The sequence below is a fragment of the Pleurodeles waltl genome, chromosome 7 (genome assembly GCF_031143425.1).
Source record: "Pleurodeles waltl isolate 20211129_DDA chromosome 7, aPleWal1.hap1.20221129, whole genome shotgun sequence".
NCBI lineage: Eukaryota > Metazoa > Chordata > Amphibia > Caudata > Salamandridae > Pleurodeles > Pleurodeles waltl.
The window spans coordinates 706,871,260-706,890,073 of NC_090446.1; the positions used below are offsets into that span (position 1 = coordinate 706,871,260).

Sequence of the window (18,814 nt, forward strand, 5' to 3'; positions counted from 1 at the left end):
AGCCTTCCTGTTTTGAGTCATGCTAACTTATTGCAAACACACACCGCCAGCACGCACATTCACTATGAATGTGCTGCACAACACTTAACCCTTCATGAAGCGTACTCTTCACAAGCACACATACAGCCAGCACATGCTTTCACTGTGCATGCTCTGCACAGCACTGCATCTTTCATGCAATGTATTCCTCTCCGGTTTACATACACTCAAGTTCACACACTCATGTGCATGCACTGTACAACACCGCTATATCCCCATTCTGTACCCTCTCGGGCACACATACATCCAGCTCAGAGTCACCACTCCTACAGTGGGCAGCACTTTACATCTAACTGATCTTGGCCAAGGGTGAGTTAAGCACACAGCACTGGCAATTTAAAAAGGCTGAGTGAGCTGGTAGGCCCCACCTCACTCCATTCACACAGGTTAAAAAAGACCTGTTCACTCCTACTGATCACTACACTGTATGCTGCCACCACAGTGTTCATGCTGCTTAACTCCTGATAAAAGCAGTAGCCTTTCACCACTATATGGGTGATGCTTTCGTGCCCCTCCTGGTCCAGCAAGACCACAATCCTTCAGACAGACCTATGTCACATACATGTTTGCCTCTGACAATAAACATCAGCATTAGGGAACCAGACAACAGTACACTTGGGCACTCATGGCGGAGATGTAAATATGCAGATCACTTTTCCTTCCCAACACTCTTTCTTTCCACACAAATATTCTGGACACCCCTGTTGGCTAACAATAAAAAACGGATTCTGTATTAGTGTTTGCTTTGGGTGAGCCTTTCCTGCATATTATCTGCTTTGAAAAAAATAAGTTATTGATTCATTCTATCCTTCTCTTACAAGGTGTTCTCCAAGGTTACAACTTTACCAATAACTCCTCAATCTGCATCTTGACCCTCTTGGAGACCTACCAGGTGGGGTTCACTATATCTCATCACCAGAATGCTAACGATACTAAGAGCACTTGAAGGTCTCCACACCTGCTGACTTCACACAGGTTTTCCTGACCTTTGAGAAAAATTATGTTTGGATAGTCTAACACCATCTAAAACTAAACTCTCCCAAACAACAATACTTGCTTATCACCTGCATTCAGTCCCAACTCACCAACATCCCTTTGTAGATGTGGTTTGATTTTTTTAAAAATGTTTTACTTCATGCCTTATCACATCAAATGTGCTAAGTCTTTTGGTTTCGTTCTTGACAGCAGGGTTTAAACTTTCACTCCTCAATTATTCACATAACTAAGAATGCTCAGTCCCAACTAAGGGCCTGACTTAGATCTTGGCAGATGGGTTACTCCGTCACAACGGTGACGGATATCCTGTTCACCAAAATATAGCTCCCATTTTATCCTATTGGATTTATATTTCGGGGATGGGATAGCTGTCACCGCTGTAACAGACTAACCCATCCACCAAGATCTAAATCAGGCCTTAACTCTCCTCAGGGGCATACACTCTTGAATGTATGAACAGAACACAAAACCATAGTTCCAAAGTACTATATCTCACTATAATTCAATCACTACGTTTATCAAGTCTGGAGTATGGCAACAACCCTACTTACTCCTGTTGAATTTGCCCACTCACTTCAAGGCAGTCTGTCGCGTTGTGACATACTTTGTATCTAACAGCTACCATATGGACCATATCATCACAATCGGTACCACATTTCAATGACTACCTTTTGAAATAACGTGAGTTTCACCTGGGTCAGTTTCCACTTTTAATAGCAGCAGATACTTGAAGTCAAGGAAACCTTCCATCAAACACAGATATCCTAGAGCATTCAGTACGGTAAAAAATTATGTCGATTCTGCATGAATCTGACAAATAGGCATGTGTCAAATAGAAAAAAAATTTTATAGACAAAAGTCTATCTGGATTTTGCTCACACCAATAGGTAATCAGAGTAGAAAATGGAAAGAAGAATATTACGACTGTCGTTCATGGCTGTCTAGTGTAAAGGAAAAATGCTACGAAACGAGCTAAAAAAGTATACAGCTTCATGCAGTCTGAAAGCTCCTCCAAAAAAGAAAAAGAATTAGAAGAGGGGAAATGCATGAATTCAATCCCACTATCCATCTCTCCCGGAGTTTTCCATGTATTTATTTTTACAGAAATGTGTAGCATTTTAAATGATTCTAATACTCAAACCGTTAGATATGAAGATACAAGACACCCTAGAAAAACAGCATGTGATTTTTGATTTCTTAGAAAGTATACGGTAAAGCCTTGGTTTGTTTGTGAGAAAGCCTAGTTTCCCAGGGACCTATTTTGACTCCTCTTTTACAAAAGAAACATTAAGGGAAATACCTCGAACAGGCAGATAATGAGCTGCAGCTATGCCTGATGTGCAGCACTAAGGTCGATGCTTCTGGTGAGGTATAGTGAAGGCGAGGGGGTGAAGGGAGTAAAATCAGTTTCTGGACAAATTTGTAATTTCCATAGCCTAGTTTGAAGCGTCCATTATTACATCAAACAGTGGACATAATAATTGCACTTCATAGCACATTCATAACTAATGTATGCTTAAACATGAACCACTTCCTAATAAAGTGCAAACTATAGTCTCCTTAAAAATGTACACAATCAATGCAACCAATTTAACACCGTTCACATCATAGCTTGATGAAAAAGTTAGTCGAAATTGTAATCATTTGGGTATGCACATATGTACAAAGAATCCTCCATCTTTCAACTGAAACTCGGAATACGGTTATATTATATAGGCAGGCCCAAGTTAAAGATTACTTATCAGTAAGAGGTACATCTCTAAAAGGCACCCAACAATCACAGGGGCATTTTTGGCCTTCTCTTGGGGGTTTTCATCACTGGATGCGGCTGATCTGCTTTGACAGTAAATGAGCCAGATGTCTGGGTAGTAAATTAACCTCAATCATATGGGGAGTAAGACAGCAGGAAGGGCGATTCTGGTGTTGAAAACCACTCCAGTAAAGAGATCAAGCGAGTATGGCCTCCCTCCCTCTAAGTCAGATGAAGTGTTTTCATGTGGCAAGCGGATTTCTGATGAGCAGTGCGACTTTATGCTTCAGCTACACTAGACAGCTATTACATATTACATGTTTTATGAGGCCAAATTTGTCGCTTGAAACACAAACCAAAGACTTTATAAAATTGTGCAGACCAGCTGATCTTTATGCTTTATAATCCATTATAAATCCATTAGTTCTTATCGTTCATTATTATTCATTATAGATGAATTCAGTCAATTCACATAATTTACATTTCTGAAGGACCACACCTGCGCTAGTCCATGAATAAAAAAACAACGTACTGGCTTACCTTCTGGGTATCAATATCTTGCCGAATGGTTACCATATCCTTGTTTATCCTATCTTTCATCTTTTCACATTCGTTTAAACGAGTTTTCATCTCCTCCAGTTCTGTCTCTTTTCGCTACAAGAACGGAAACGGAGTCAGCTAAACAAAAACAGCATACCATTGCTCAACTGTGTATTCTTTTGTATAGCTTTCGGATACCTCTTTGTATTCTTCTTTCCCGTCTTTAATGTATTTCTCGACTTCTTTCACATAGCCAGCAATTGTTTTAATCTTCTCTTTGATAATGTTTAACTGTGAAAACAAAAAAAGGAAAGAACTTACATTTCGAAACAGCGATTAAAACTAACTCACATGAAACATTGTTTGAAATAGTGGTTTTACAGCAAGAATACCAAAGTGCAATACAAACTATTTATTGATAACTGATACCATGGAGCGAGAATATACTTTTCTCTTTACCAACAGGATAGGATTAGGTGACAAACTCTGCCTCCCATAAACGCTGCTCCCCTGACAGCACAAGATACAAATGCCAGCACAGCATCCATCAATACCAGCCGAGATTAAAAAAGCACTGCAACCGTGGCATATTTATCTTAAATTGGGTGAGCGGTAAACTCAACTTGGCAACCATTGTTCATCAAGATCTCCAGGGCCACACTCGTGTGCTTTGAGCCCTTATAATACGTTTTCAGGAATCCTCTCTAGGATATGGCCCAAGAAAGAGTTTTCTAGACCAGCGGCTGCTGGTGATCTTTGAACCAATGCCTGAATTTTGTCATGGGTACCCCCTTATGCCAAGAATTACATACGCTATGTTAGTACTGGAATTTTGCCATTGATGCTTCTCATATACCATGGGCGATTAATATTTCAAAAATCAAAGTCAGGTTTTTATCAAGGTTTGCCTACTCCCAAACCCGACCCTAAACACATTTTCGTCATGGCTGCACTCAGAGGCAAAGAATTTCCTCTTGTATGCCCTCCCCAGCATTTTACAATAGGTGTCTGCATGTCCCAGCAGGGTCAGTATTTTGTATTAAGGGCCATCCCTTAATCCCCTTTGCTGCGAGGCCTTTTCCCCACTTTTTTTGGCTGTTTGGGGCAGTTCGAGCTTAGGACCTCATGACTTTTTGCCCACATAAGGTACCCACGCCTAATTTGCGTCCTTTTTTTCCAACATTGTAGGGATTTTAGAGGTACCCAGAGTTTGTGGATTCCCCTGGACGAGACCAAGAAACTAGCCAAAATACAGCGAAACTTTTGTTTAAAAAAAAAATGGAAAAAAGGGCTGCAGAAGAAAGCTTGTGGTTTTTCCCTGGAAATGGCATCAACAAATGGTTTGCGGTGCTAAAATAACCATCTTCCCAGCTTTCAGGAACGGGCAGTTTTGAATCAAACAACCACAATTTCCAACACAATTTTGGCATTTTACTAGGACATACCCCATTTTTACTATTTTTTTGTGCTTTTAGCCTTCTTCCAGGTAGTGCCAGACATGGGTGTGAAACCAATGCTGGATTCCGGACAGCTAAACATTTCTGAAACGTAGACTAAATTCTGAATTCAGCAAGGGGTTAATTGTGTAGACCCTTCTAGGTTTTCCTACAGAAAGTAACAGCTAAAATAAAAAAATGTATTGAAACTGAGGTGAAAAAAGAGCCATTCGTGTCCACATTATCCTCTATAACCTTTTCCAGCTATAGCAGATTTTAGAAAGCAATATACTGTTACGTGTACTGGACTGTTCTGGTTGTGGGGGTACATAAGGCTTGTAGGTTCATCAAGAACCCTAGGTACCCAGAGCCAACAAAGGAGCTGCACCTTGCAACGGATTTTCATTGTATACAGGGTATACAGCAATTCATTTGGTGAAATATAAAGATTGAAAAATAGGTATCAAAGAAACCTTTGTATTTCCGAAATGGGCACAGGATAAGGTGTTGAGGAGCAGTGGTTATTTGCACATCTCTGAATTCCGGGGTCCCCATACTAGCATGTGAATTACAGGGTATTTCTCAAATAGACATCTTTTTTACACTGTCTTACATTTGGAAAGAAAAAATGTAGAGAAAGACAAGGGGCAATAACACTTGTTCTTCTATTCTGTGTTCCTCCAAGTCTCCCGATAAAAATGGTACCTCACTTGCCTGGGTAGGCATAATGTCCGTGACATGAAATGCAACATGGACACATGACATTTTTACACTGAAATATGAAGTGTTTTTTGGAAAGTGCCTAGCTGTGTATTTTGGCCTTTAGGTCAGCCAACACCAAGGGAAACCTAGCAAACCCATACATTTTAAAAAATTAGACACCTAGGGGAATTCAAAATGGAGTGAGCGGTGGTGCTCTCACCAGGTTCTGTTACACAGAATCCTTTGCAAACCTCAAAATGGTACCTCACTTGTGTGTGTAGGCCTAGTGCCCGTGACAGGAAATGCCCCAAAACACTATGTGGACAAATCAAAATGATCAAATCCAAAACTCTACCTATTTATATGGGAGCATGGGGAGACCTGCGTTTTTGGTTTTGGGCTCAGCAGCCGCCCAGGGAAACCTACCAAACCCAAACATTTCTGAAAACTAGACACCGAGGGGGTCCAGGGAGGTGGGACTTGCGTGGATCCCCCAGTGTTTTCTTACCCAGAATCCTCAGCAAACCTCAAATTTAGCTAAAAAAAATAAATCAAATATTCCCACATTTCTGTATGGGATCACCGCACTGGCACAAATTTCCTAACCCCCAACGTTCCCCTCAGTCTCACTTGTGTAGGTGGGCCAAGTGCTTGTGACAAGGAGGAGCCAAAACATGTTGAAAATGAGGGGGAACAAAAGCGGGTCCAAAAGGGCAGTTTGAAGAAAAAAAAGATTTTAGGCTGACAAGCGGGGCCAATTTTTATCGGTATAGATGCGACAATGCAGGGTGGCAGGAATTTGGTGGATACCTGCAGATTCCGGAAGGTTCCATAACAAAAAAGTGGGGAAAATGTGTGATTTCAAGCAAATTTCGGGGTGTGCGGGGCATTGTGGGTAAGAAAATGGTGTGGGGTGCATGTGAAGCACACCACCCTGGACTCACCCAGATATTTAGTATTCAGATGTGGCTAAGTCTCATAGATTTTTCTACATGGCAGTGTCCCAAAGTCCAAAAAGTGCAGCCCTCACCATCCCAAGTGGGACGAATTTGAGAGTCAGACAAGCTCTCATGGCCCAAATGTAAAACCAAAACCCAAAATAATCAAATGTCCTCTTGCTTGCTGTGGGATAAAATGTTTTTGTGTGCAGGGGGAGAGCTGAAAGACTGTTAGCCCCCTTTGGGTGGGGGCATAACCATGCCCATACTGGTTGGTAGCCACCACCCCACTATATTTTTTTAATTCTCCGGCATCTAGTAGGATTTCTGTTCCCATGGGAGTGGCTCTGGGGTAATTGCCCCATCTGCCCACAAGGGGGAAGAACAACTTTGTCCCCATTCATTTGGGGTGGGAGTATGGCCATACCCCACCCTCATGTATATTTTTTTTAAATCCTCCCTAGTCTCTGGTGGGCTTTCTGCCCCTTTGGGGTGGATGCGCCTTACAAAAATAATCCCATCTGCCCCCAAGGGAGGCAGAAACCGCCAACAGTAATGTGACCCCATGGGGAGCGACACTTGCCCTAGGGGCTGCCCCCCACCCAAACAAAACACACACACACCAATTCCTGGAGCCTAAGTTGTTTCTGTCCCCTCTGAGGCAGATCGGCCTAATGGAAATAGGCCGATTTGCCCCCAATGGGGGTAGAAATTGTCTAAAATAAATTCCCCCCCCCCCCCAGGGGAGCGACCCTTGCCTGTGGGGTCGCTCCCTGTGTGTAAAATTGGCGCAAAAAAAAATCCCTGGTGTCTAGTGGTTTCTGCTTCCCTTGGGGGCAGATTGGCCTAAGAAAAATAGTCCGATCTGCCCCCAAGGTGGGCAGAAACAGCCTAAAATAAAATTGCCTCCCCCCCAGGGGAGTGGCCATTGCATAAGTGGTCCCTCCCCATCTGTAAAAAAAAAAAAAAAAAATTGACAAAAATCCCTGGTGCCTAGTGGTTTCTGCCCTCCTTGGGGGCAGATCAGCCTAATTAAAATAGGCCGATCTGTCCCCAAAGGGGGCAGAAACGGCCTAAAAACAATTTGCCCCCAGGTGAGCGACCCTTGCCTAAGGGGTCACTCCCTACATGTAAAAAATAAAAATAAAATGTATCCCTGGCGTCCGGTGGCTTCTGCCGCGCCCTGGGGACAGAAAAGGCCTTAAAAAAAAATTGCCCGTTGGGGAGCGGCACTTGGGCTCCCCCGTGGGCCTGGTGCAGGACGAGCTGATCTCTTCCTTGGCACAGGGCAACCGTGGCCAAGAGGAACACCAGCTCATCCAGGGCACTGTAGGGGTAAAGCAAAGAATTACCTCCAATGTGCCAGCAACAACATTTTGCACAGGAGCACCTATTCCAAGAATCTTCTCCGATGTGACAGCACCAGCATTTTTCCACTGGTGCTCATATGACAAGAATTACTTCCAGTATGTCAGGTCCTATATTTTGCCACAGGTGCAAAGAATTGCCTTTAATATGCCAGTGGCTGCATATTATCTTGGGTGCCCATATAAGCCAAGAATTATCTGCCATATATTATGCCATGGCTAGCGGAGGGATCACAAGCATAAAACATGCTTACAAACACTCTTACTCACACTAACTCAGACTTAGTCCCACACACAAACTTACGTAGGCATTCACACTCATTGGTTCTCACTCACAAACACACATACTCTCATAACTTCTGATGTAAACATGCTCTGCTTTAATAACTGAGACTCAGTAGGCCCCACAGGCCTCTGGGCCCGGATAGAACTGCATCATTGATTGCACCATGCCTGTCTCACTTCCCCTCACTTACTCTTAACTCAAATTCCTTCACACTTACTTGATTCTTCATACTCTTACTCTACATTGTACTCACTTTCACTCTCATTGACTCTCAAGTACACTAATACTCTCAATCTCATTCACTCTCAAACACATGCACTCACACATATATAGAGATTTTCTTTTTTCTTTTTTCTTTATTTACCTTCATTCTTTTGCTGGCAACTTGGATGTTCCATCGCAGAGCAGGAATCTGGTGTTGGACATCAGAATCAGCCAGAACTTACTCCCCAATAAGATGCCAGAGAGAGAAATGTCGCCAGAATTTAAATTTCTTCTCCCAGCATCTTGACAGGATTGGGAAACGCGAGACCCACTGCATTGCAAATGCTTGTTTAAATAGTGGTCTGCCTACTCCTGTTATCAGGATCCTGGGGATGACGCAGAGAGAACTTATTTGTGCTGTGCTCATGAAAACACAAGTTGTGCTTTCATGAACACTGCTAAGTGAAATATTATCATTTGTGAGCACGTCTAGGGACAGTAGGTAGCAGGTACCAGAAATACAAGGTGTGCCTTGAAGCCCCAGTTATGGAGCCAACAATGCTCTAGACCCTCTGGCACTAAAGAATTAGTCGAATTACCAACATGAGACAGAGAACCCGGTGGACTGCAAACTCCCACAATCCACTGAGCATTAAATGAGTAAGGTGTGTACTAGGATACCAACCGTCATGGGAGACTCACAGGAGTATTTGTAGTGGTCCTCAAATCCTCTTACATAATGAACAGACAAATTCAAGAATTCACAGCAGGAATTTATTTATATTTGAGTGGAATCAAAAACCTATCCTACTGCACATAATATGACTACCCTATAGCTACTATTAAAATAAACAAGCTAGTGACCATGTGATTTGCCAACAAACAGAACAAAGGAAAATTATGTAACATTATAATGGTACAGAAATGTTGCTTACTCAGTAAGGATCTGTTCCTGGCATGTAGTGCTGTAGATTGACATGCTTAGCCCAATCCTGCCATCTAGTGTAGGGCTTGGAACTGTGCAAGTTGTTTTTTTATGGAAGAAAGTCTTACAAATCACAAAGTATTGTGACTCCTCCACTTGCTAACAATGTGCATTGGTCATCGACTCCATTGTTAGATTGTTTTCCGGCATGGTGGGTGAGAATGGAAAATGAGGCAAAGCATGAAATAGAGAAATGTCCATGCAAAAGAAGTTTCTGAAAAAATATTGAAAGTCACTGTAACATGCACAAGTGTACGAGGAGGAGGGTGGGCATATGTGACTCTACAGCACTACATGCCATGGACAGATGCATACTGGGTAAGTAACAGTTTCATGCTTAGAACAGACTGTAAAGCAGACCTCCATTAGTGGTGGCTTTCCTGTGGAAGCTACAATTGTTTGAAAACGTGTACGTAGAACTGCTCGGTCCACATTGTCTTGCTGATGGGCCAGTAATCTACACAATAATGTTTTGTAAATGTATTTGGTGTAGACCAAGTTGCTGCTTTACATTTGTCAGCTATAGGTATTATTCCCATGGGGGGGTATTGAAGCTCCTTTTTTACAAGTGGAGTGAGCTCTAGAAGGAATGAGTAAAGTTATTTTAGCTTTAGTACAGCATGTTTGGATGCATTTAACAATCCATCATGCAATGCTTGATTTAGAAATGGCTATTCCTTTATGAGGTTTGGAGAAAGCAACAAATAGTTGCTGCGACTTATTAATTGATTTAGTCCTGTCAATGTAATACATGAGAGCTTGTTTTAAGTCTAAGGAATGGAGACACCTTTCCGCAACTGAGTAAGGTTGGGAAAAAAGACAGTAAGTTCCATGGATTGATGAAGGTGGAAGTGAGGGAGCACCTTTGGAAGAATTTTGGGGTTGGTGTGAAGTGCAACCCCTTCTTTATGCATTTGGAAGAAAGATTTTTCTAAAGTTAGTGCCTCAAGCTCACTGACACGTCTGAGTGAAGTGATAGCGAGCAGGAATGTTACCTTCAAGGATAAAAACTGGAGTGGGCAAGACTGGAGAGCTCAAATGGAGGGCCCATTAACCTTGTTAATACAATACTGAGATTCCATGGGGAACTAGTGGCACTCTAGTAGGAATGACTCTTAAGACCTTCCATGAAGGATTTGATTACTGGAATTTTAAAAAGGGAAGAGTGTTGTATATTTATAAGTGTGCAGCTACCACAGCTAGAAGTGACCTTATTGATGAAAACGCAAAAACAAAGGTATTGAAATGAAATAAGTAGCAAGCAATGTCTTGTGCTTTATCTGCTAATTGATCAATGTGCTTGGAATGACAATAGTGAACAAATCATTTCCACTTAGCATTGTAACAGGCCCGAGTAGTAGGCATGTGTGCAGCTTTAAAAATTTCTATACACTGTTGTCGGAGACTGTGGTAACCAAATTCTAGGACTTCAGGAGACAAATACCAAGGTTAAAGCATTTGGGATCCGGGTGTCTGATTTCTCCATTGTTCAGTGTGAGAAGGTCCTGCCTATTCAGCAGTACTTTGTGGGGAACTACCGAGAGTTCAAGGAGTGTGGTGAACCATCGTTGTCATGCTGATGGGGGAGCGACCAGGATGAGAGTGAGAGATGTCTGCTGAAGTTTGCGAACCACAAATAGAAGCAGTGGAAAAGCATAAGCATATATGCAGGACCAACTAAGCCATAGTGCGTTGCCCTTCAACAGTGGGTATGGGGACCTGGAGACGAAGTTTGGGAATTTGGCATTTTCTGCTGTGACAAAGAGGTCTTTTTGTGGTTCCCCCCAACGTTGAAAGCATTGGAAGAGGACTTGCGGGTTGAGTTATCACTCATGGATTTGTTGTCACCTCCTGCTGAGGAGATCTGCAAAGTTGTTGTCCACTCTCGGTAGGTACTCCGCTAACAGGTGAATGCTGTAGTGGAGGGCCACCTCCAAATGGTCTGGGCCAAATGATAAAATTGAGGGGATCTGGTGCCCCCTTGCTTTTGGAGATAATACATCGCTGTCAGGCTGTTCATCTTGATGAGAACTACTCTGCCAATGAGGTGAGGAAGGAAGGCTTTAAGCACTAGGTGACCAGGTAGTAACTCCAGGTGATTGATTTGGAGATGTTTCTGACTGGGTGTCTAGTGGCCGTGGAAAATTATATGTCCAGAATGTGGTCCCCATCCTGTGAGGGAGGCGTCTGTTGTTACAGTACTCTGTGGTACTGGGTCCGGGAAAGCTGCCCTTTCAACAGGTTGTCGGTGTTCCAATGCTGCAGAAAGCGGCAAGCATAATGGCTGACCACTACTAGATCTTTTCATTGACCCTCCACTTGAGACCATTGTTGCGGTAAGCATTCCTGCAACAGACAGATTTTGAGTCTAGCATGAGGAACTTTGCCTGAACATGAAGCCATGATCCCAAGGAGATGCATAACTGTCCTTACTGTCACTTGTTGACCTGGTTGAAAAAGGGGAATGAGTGCCTGAAAGAATTGTATCCTGGCAGTATTGGGGTAAGCTTTTCCCAGTTTTGAGGTGAGAACTGCTCCTACATAATGTCTTGGGTCCATTTTTAGTTCCTTGCTTGGGCACAGCATTTGGCTTAGCTTAGGCTTGTGGCCCACGACCTTTCACCCAGATAACATGCTCTGCTTTCATTTATTTCTCTTATTCATTTTAGCACAGCTTGTTTTAGTGGTGATGTTTTTATTTTCATAATCAGTTGCTATTCTGCAAAGGCCTCACTATCATTGCTATGCATGACATATTTTCATCATGTTATTCTGGCCTGGGTTGACAAGAACAGAATGCGAAAAACACAGGATAATATTTTTGTATTACTGCCACAAGACTGCGCAAACAATCTAGCACTTAGGTGCATACCCGCTTCTGGATTATTTAGCAAGAACAAAACATGTTCCTTATATAAACTCTTAGTAGAACAAAGTGCATTAGAGGGGGTTCCAGACAGGATTTTCCATCTACACTGTATGTCAGTTTGCAGTTGATCTCAGTTTCTGTGGCTCTACGGATCCTGATTAGGAGACTGGAGGCCCAAACATGTACTAAGGTAACTAGTGTGGGGTGTGCTTCTCATGATCACGGCATGGACAGATGGGCTCACACCACCATGCTCTCGCTAGAGAATAGGCTTTCGGTAGGAATTATATATTTATGTTTATTGCATCATGTTGGGGTTGTTCATCCTTACATCTCTGACTTTCACAGTCCTAATTTTGTTATTCCTCATTATCCTAATCATTGCAGCTGATGCATTTTATCGTAGACTGCAGTCTTTGCAATAAATGTATTGAAAACTATCCTGCATCTACTTTCTTGCCGATATGTGTGTAAGAGACTTGTATTTAGAGAGAAAAGGGTAAGGCTTGTTCATCACGAGTTCCCTGAGCGGTCTTCAGAATTCCATGTGCCAGGCTGCCACAAATCACCTTTACCGTTTTGGTGGAGTGCTGCTAGAGAGCCAAAAGTGTTGGGCTGACAGCTGCCAACTGGTGTAAGAGTGATGCAGTCACCTACAAACAGAGGTGCTGCTGTCCTAAATCCAGCAGTCACTTTGAGATACAAGAGTCCTTATGATAATAAGGTTGGATCTGAAGTGGTTGGATGTGGGATTTTAAGGCACTAATTGTAAATCCTAGTTTGTGCAGTAGGTTTATTTAACCGGAGTATGTTGTATGTTTCTGACGGGTTGCGCTTTTGATGAGTCAGTCATCTAGCTATGGAAAGACCTGTATGCATTGTCTGTGCAGGTGAGCTGCTACTTCCGCAAGACATTTAGTGAAGACTTGGGCATGGTAGTGACCCATACTTTGAACTGAAAATGCTGAACATTCATTACAAACCTCCGGTATCGCTATGCCAGGTAAACAGGAACGTGAAACAGGCATTCTCGAGGATGAATCCAGTCATGAAGTCGCCTTGATGTAATAATGAGATGACATCTTGAAGAGGGACCATGTGAAAATGCTCTGAAAAAATGTATTTGTTTAGGTGTTTGGGTCCATGATTGGTCTCAGCAACCCATCCATCCTGGGAATAAGGAAGTAAAGTTAATATACTCCTGTGCTCTGCTGGAGAAGTGTAACAGGTTCTATAGCTCCTCTGCTGAGGAGTGCTTGTACTTCTACCTTGAGCAACAGTTGATGTTGCAGGGAACGTCTGTATTTGCAAGATAAAATGTTGGGAAGTGTGGAAGTGAGCTCCAGACAGCAACCATGTTGGATAATACCCACACCCACTGGTCAGTATCATATGTGTCCCAGGGATCCTCTGGTGGTGGGAGAGTGAAATCATCCCGGTCATCTCCACACCCTATGTAAGAGTGTAATGACCCTTCTGGGGAATACGGCTCAAGTGCAGCTGGTGAAGTAGGTGGTGAGGGTGTGTGGTGTGCAGTCGTTGTAAGTGGGGGTCTGATGTGCACAGGGCTTGTGGCCCTGTCCATTTTCTTCCTGTGCTTGGGTGGTGTTGAACATCCAAGGGTGTCTCAACAGCTGTATTTTGGAGGGCTGGGCACCAGTGTGTGTGTGGGGGCAGGGGGAGGCTCTCAGGGTGGATCATAACGTGCTTGTGTCTTCACTCAATTTACTTCTGTACTCTTTGAAGCACCGGCTGCACAGGCTCCGAACGATATGCTGCTTTGGCAGGTGTAAAGGTTTTCAGCTCATACACCAAGGTTTTGGTTCTGAAGTTTTGGGTTTTGAAGCAGTGGTTTTTGATGCAGACATCTGAAGTTGTTTGGACACCAAAGTTTTTGGCTTTGAAGAACGACTCCATCTGAAGCATGCGCCCTCAATTATTTTTTCGACTCCGAACTTGGGCTGGACGTATCTGAAATAGACGGTTTGATCATGGCCCAAAGGTAGTGGCAGTCTGGTGACGGCTCTAGGCCTGTCTGGAATAAGTTGTTGACCCTTTCTGATGGTTTGCTGGGCTCGATGTTGGAGAGGCACAGTTCTCACGTCTGGCTGAGCTGGAGGGGGATCTTACATCTTGATGTTGGAGCCATAGCTATCGTCGGGGGGAGAAGGTCCATTTATCTGTGGCATACACTTGTGCCTGTAATTCTTCCTGAAGGTCCTTGGGTCAGAAGAGGTCTGGTGTGTCATAGACGCTCCTCCAAGGCATTGAGATGTTGAGACCAATGGTCACAAAGAGTCTTCCTTGAATGACCTGAAGGAGTAGCAGGCCTAGCAGCTGGCCTCGTCATGCTCGGGGGAGAGGCACAGATTATATACAAGGTGAAGGTTGGTGTGAGGGTATTTGGCTGGGCACAGACAACAGAATTGAAAAGACAACGTTCCATCATCAAGTGAACATGGTGAAGGGGAACACCGAAGGATGGAAGCTGTGCTCCGAAGGGTGAGGGACCACAGGGCCGCGGTTGATGAGTCGCTCGACAAAGCAGACATAGAACAGAACAAGAAAGACAGAAAATCAAGAACAATATAAACAGAAAGTAGGCATATAGCGAGAAAAGACTATGACGACGGTGTCAAACCTGAGCAGAAGAGCAAACATCTGAACTCAATGGTGGAAGAAAACAGTCTAACAATAGAGTTGATGACCATACACATTGCTAGCAAGAGGAGAAGTCATACTACCTTGGGACTCAAAAGACTATCTTCGAAGAAAAACAAATTGCACACACCGGAGCACAACACTATCTACAACCACACATGCCTCTTACATTAGTATTTCTCCGCATTGGTTTTCCAACCTCTACCGTCCCTTGGGTAACAAAGCTGAGAGTAGCACAAAAAAGCATATAGTGAGTTTTAAGATGACCTTGCTCACAGCAATATGCCTTTTTACGACGACAAAAGCGGTATTCAATAGGGAGACAGCAGTTGTTTCTGATTCTACACCACACAATCTATACGGCAGTACTACTACTGCCGACAAATGAGCTTGTGAAAAGACTCAATGTGCCTTTTCAGTAACCTTCAGCGAGGTAAGGTGTTTACAGTTAAAGCTCTTGTCTGGGTGACCCGCAGCCAGCAATTCATGGATCAAAGTTCCTTTCTCCATAACAACGTTTCAATAGCGCTTATATACCCTGATTGACCACTGCTGTTGTTAAATTAAACAATCTATATAAAAGTCCCTCTAACCTTTCACTACTTACGTTAGGTGAAACATTATTTAGAGAAAAACTGACTGAGAAATCAAGATATCAGATTTTATGAAACCTTGTTGACTTTTTTAAAATAATAACTAGAAAATCAAGGTATCATGCTATATTTGAACATAATTAAACAACATATCCCTGCGAGCTGAATTATCACATCGCACTGCAACATACATTTCAATGACACTGGAAATTGTGCATTTGTATTTGAAAATGTACACCTGAATAAATGAACATATATTATACAAAAGGGGATACCTAAATGGAAAGTATATGAAGATTATATCACTACTATGGTTCATGGTAGGCAGTAAAACCCTAAAATGTTAAAAAAAAAAAAAATGACCACCTTTTACATAAACAAAGTTAAATAGCAATTAGCTATTATTATTCTTTATAACTGGGATACAGTCTGGCTCAAGATGTTTATTTTTCAAAGCTGACAGACACACATATATGATTTATTTTTATAACTACATTATTGCAATACATTGTTCATAGGCTAGCAATCTTTTTTGGTGTGGTTATGGGGTGAGATTTGTGGCATTATGTTTTCAAAGGCATTTAAAACAACAAGACTGCTCTGTATCTCACTAGAACGGGCTTCATTTTACTCAGTTATAAAACATTTTAGCAAGCAGAGGTCAGTTTACCAGTACGGACAAATTAAGGTAGAGGAGTTTCCTCTTCTGTCTAGATGCTATCATGCTCTCTCTCTCTCTCTCTCTCTCTGCAGGTTCATCCTCAGCTCTCCTCTCACAGAGGAGCCCATGGCGTCATAGCGATGCTGCCTATACATTCAGCTGTATTCAGTTTGTTGTGCTTGCTAACCTGGGGAGCCAGGATGGTTCAAGCAAGCAAGCACTACAGTGTGGCCTCTGTGGTAGTGGTGACTGGTACAGGTGCTGCACACTGGTGCGTCACTCTATAGGTAGAAGTTGAGGGAGTAGAAGCCATCATTTGATGCAGATTGTGACTCTACTCCAGCGTGTCAAAAACAGGCCTGTGTGGCAGGTCGCTAGTTGTCAAGGGTTGCCATGTGGTTCAGCTGTATACAGCAGGTCATACAATAGGGATCAATCCACTTGCCAAAGGTCTACTAAAAACATTTCAAGGACTTTCCTGTATTTTATGGTGTCATCGACTTTGAAGAACGTTTGTGCTGTAACTGATACAAAAGCAAACCCCTGGAAGGCAATAAGAGGTCTCAACAGAATTGCAGGATACGTAAAGGTATGAAAGAAGCTGCATACTTTTGTCCTTGTAGCTAGTTATTTTGGCTGCATGATCAAACAGGCTTTGATCACAAATATTTTATTTAAATCTAACCAAACCAAATTTGCTTCAATTCTACTTGCACCTGCCTATGTATTTACTGATATTAGCTGCCTGGTCGAACAGGTTTTGATCACAAATATTTTATTTAAATCTAACCAAACCAAATTATACTTTGATCCTTTGCTAGGATGCCTTCTTCTTCCAAATACAAACCAAAACCCTTTTTTGGACAATTGTGTTCATTAAGGTCTAGCATTCGTCAAAGAAAAGGAAGGCTAAATGGAGTTGAACCTCTAAGGTGATTTACCAGCCAGAATTCATTCAAAGACCAGTCCCCTTCTCCGTTAGCATCTTCAATAAGTACATTTGTTTGGAAAGAAATTCAACCTAACATGTCTTCTTGAATAAGACAAATCAACCAAAAAGATATTCCACCTCAGTAGAAATTACTTTGAAAGATCTATTTAGCTTGCCTGATACCCTGGCTCCTGGTGTAGATTCGAAGGACAGTAAACTTGCTATGGGAATGAGCCCAGGCTCTTCTTCCCCATCCTATCTTAACAGCTAATTTTGTTGGGGCAATTAACATTTGTTTCAAGAGTTGGTGATGGAGTAAACACAAAGTTACAGTTCTCTAACTCTTGACATCCATCTGGGCTTACAAAGTGACATCACTGAAAATTCCTCAAATTCACACCCTGCAAAACGTTTGAATGCAACACTCTCTCCAATTTCGTCAATAACAATTATTGTATTCTTGATGCATGGCACCCTCCAGGTAATATTGGACGTGGTAGTGATTGTAAACAAAAACAGAATTTAGACATACTGAAAGTTATTGGCTTGTAGCAACAACAGGCAATTCAAGCCGCTTCTGGTAAGATCAGATCCTTATACTGTGACAAAAAGCCAAAAAGCATGCCATGAAAGCCTAAAATTAATATATATGCATATATGGAAAATGTCACTTACCTAGTGTACATCTGTTTGTGGCATGTAGTGCTGCAGATTCACATGCTTTGCATAAGTTTGCCATCTAGTGTTGGGCTCGGAGTGTTACAAGTTGTATTTCTTCAAAGAAGCTTTTTCAAGTCACAAGATTGAGGGACTCTTCCTCTCGGTGATAGTGTGCTTGGGCATCGAGTCCTTTGTTAGATTGTTTTCCCGCAGGAGGGTGAAGTAAGGAGTGAAGAATTGTATATGTACATATAGTAAGTAAAGAAGATATCCATGCAATGTATATACATATTTACATAAGAAAATACCACAACGGCGACAGACTTCCGGGGAGGAGGGAGGGCGCATGTGAATCTGCAGCACTACATGCCAAGAACAGGTGTACACTAGGTAAGTGACATTTTCCATTCAATGGCATGTGTAGCAGCAGACACACATGCTTTGCATAGACTGAAAAGCAGTCACCCCTCCCCTAAAATGAGCGGTGACCATCCTGTACGAGTTGGAGTAGTTTGAAATAAGCACTGCTTGTCTAACATTTGCTTGCTGGCAAGACATCACATCCACAAAATAGCGTTTTCGTAAATTTGTGTGGTGTAGACCATGTGGCTGCTTTGCATATGTCTGCCATTGGTATATTTCCTAAGAGTGCCATTGAAGCTCATTTCTTTTAGTAGAATGTGCTTTAGTAGTTACTAATAGTTGCCTTATAGCATTGAGATAGCAAGTTTGAATACACTTTGCTATCCATCTGGCTAATCCTTGTTTTGAAATAGGATTACCCTTATGTAGCTGTTGAAAAGCCACAAAAAAATGGTTTAGATTTTCTGAAATCTTTTGTTCTGTCTTCATAGCACATGAGAGCTCTTTTGACATCAAGAGTGTGCAATGATCTTTTAGCAACTGAATCAGGCTATGGAAAGAAGAAGGGCAATTCAACTGATTGATTGATGAGATATGGTGAAACCACTTTGGGTATAAATTTTGTATTTGTCCTCAGTACTATTTTGTGTCTCTGAATTTGGAAGAAAGGTTCTTCTAAAGTGAATGCTTGAATTCCACTAACTCTACTTAAGGAAGTAATTGCTACCAAGAAATCAACTTTCTATGACAAAAATTGAAGAGCGCAAGAATGCATGGGTTAAAATGGTGGACCCATAAACCTTGTAAGCACAATGTTAAGATTCGAGGCCGGA

The 18,814-nt window shown here is 42.3% G+C and overlaps 1 protein-coding gene across 2 annotated transcripts in view; it reads right to left on the reverse strand.

Moving 5' to 3' along the window:
* The window catches only part of RAD50 (RAD50 double strand break repair protein), a 484,618-nt gene that overhangs the window by 130,232 nt on the left and 335,572 nt on the right, over window positions 1-18,814 (reverse strand). For both annotated transcript variants that reach the window (XM_069244739.1, XM_069244738.1), the window contains exons 19-20: window positions 3,524-3,616; window positions 3,326-3,439 (exon numbers count right to left, since the gene is read on the reverse strand). In XM_069244739.1, the coding sequence (XP_069100840.1) occupies window positions 3,326-3,439; window positions 3,524-3,616 (207 nt within the window). The remainder of the gene's footprint in view (window positions 1-3,325; window positions 3,440-3,523; window positions 3,617-18,814) is intronic.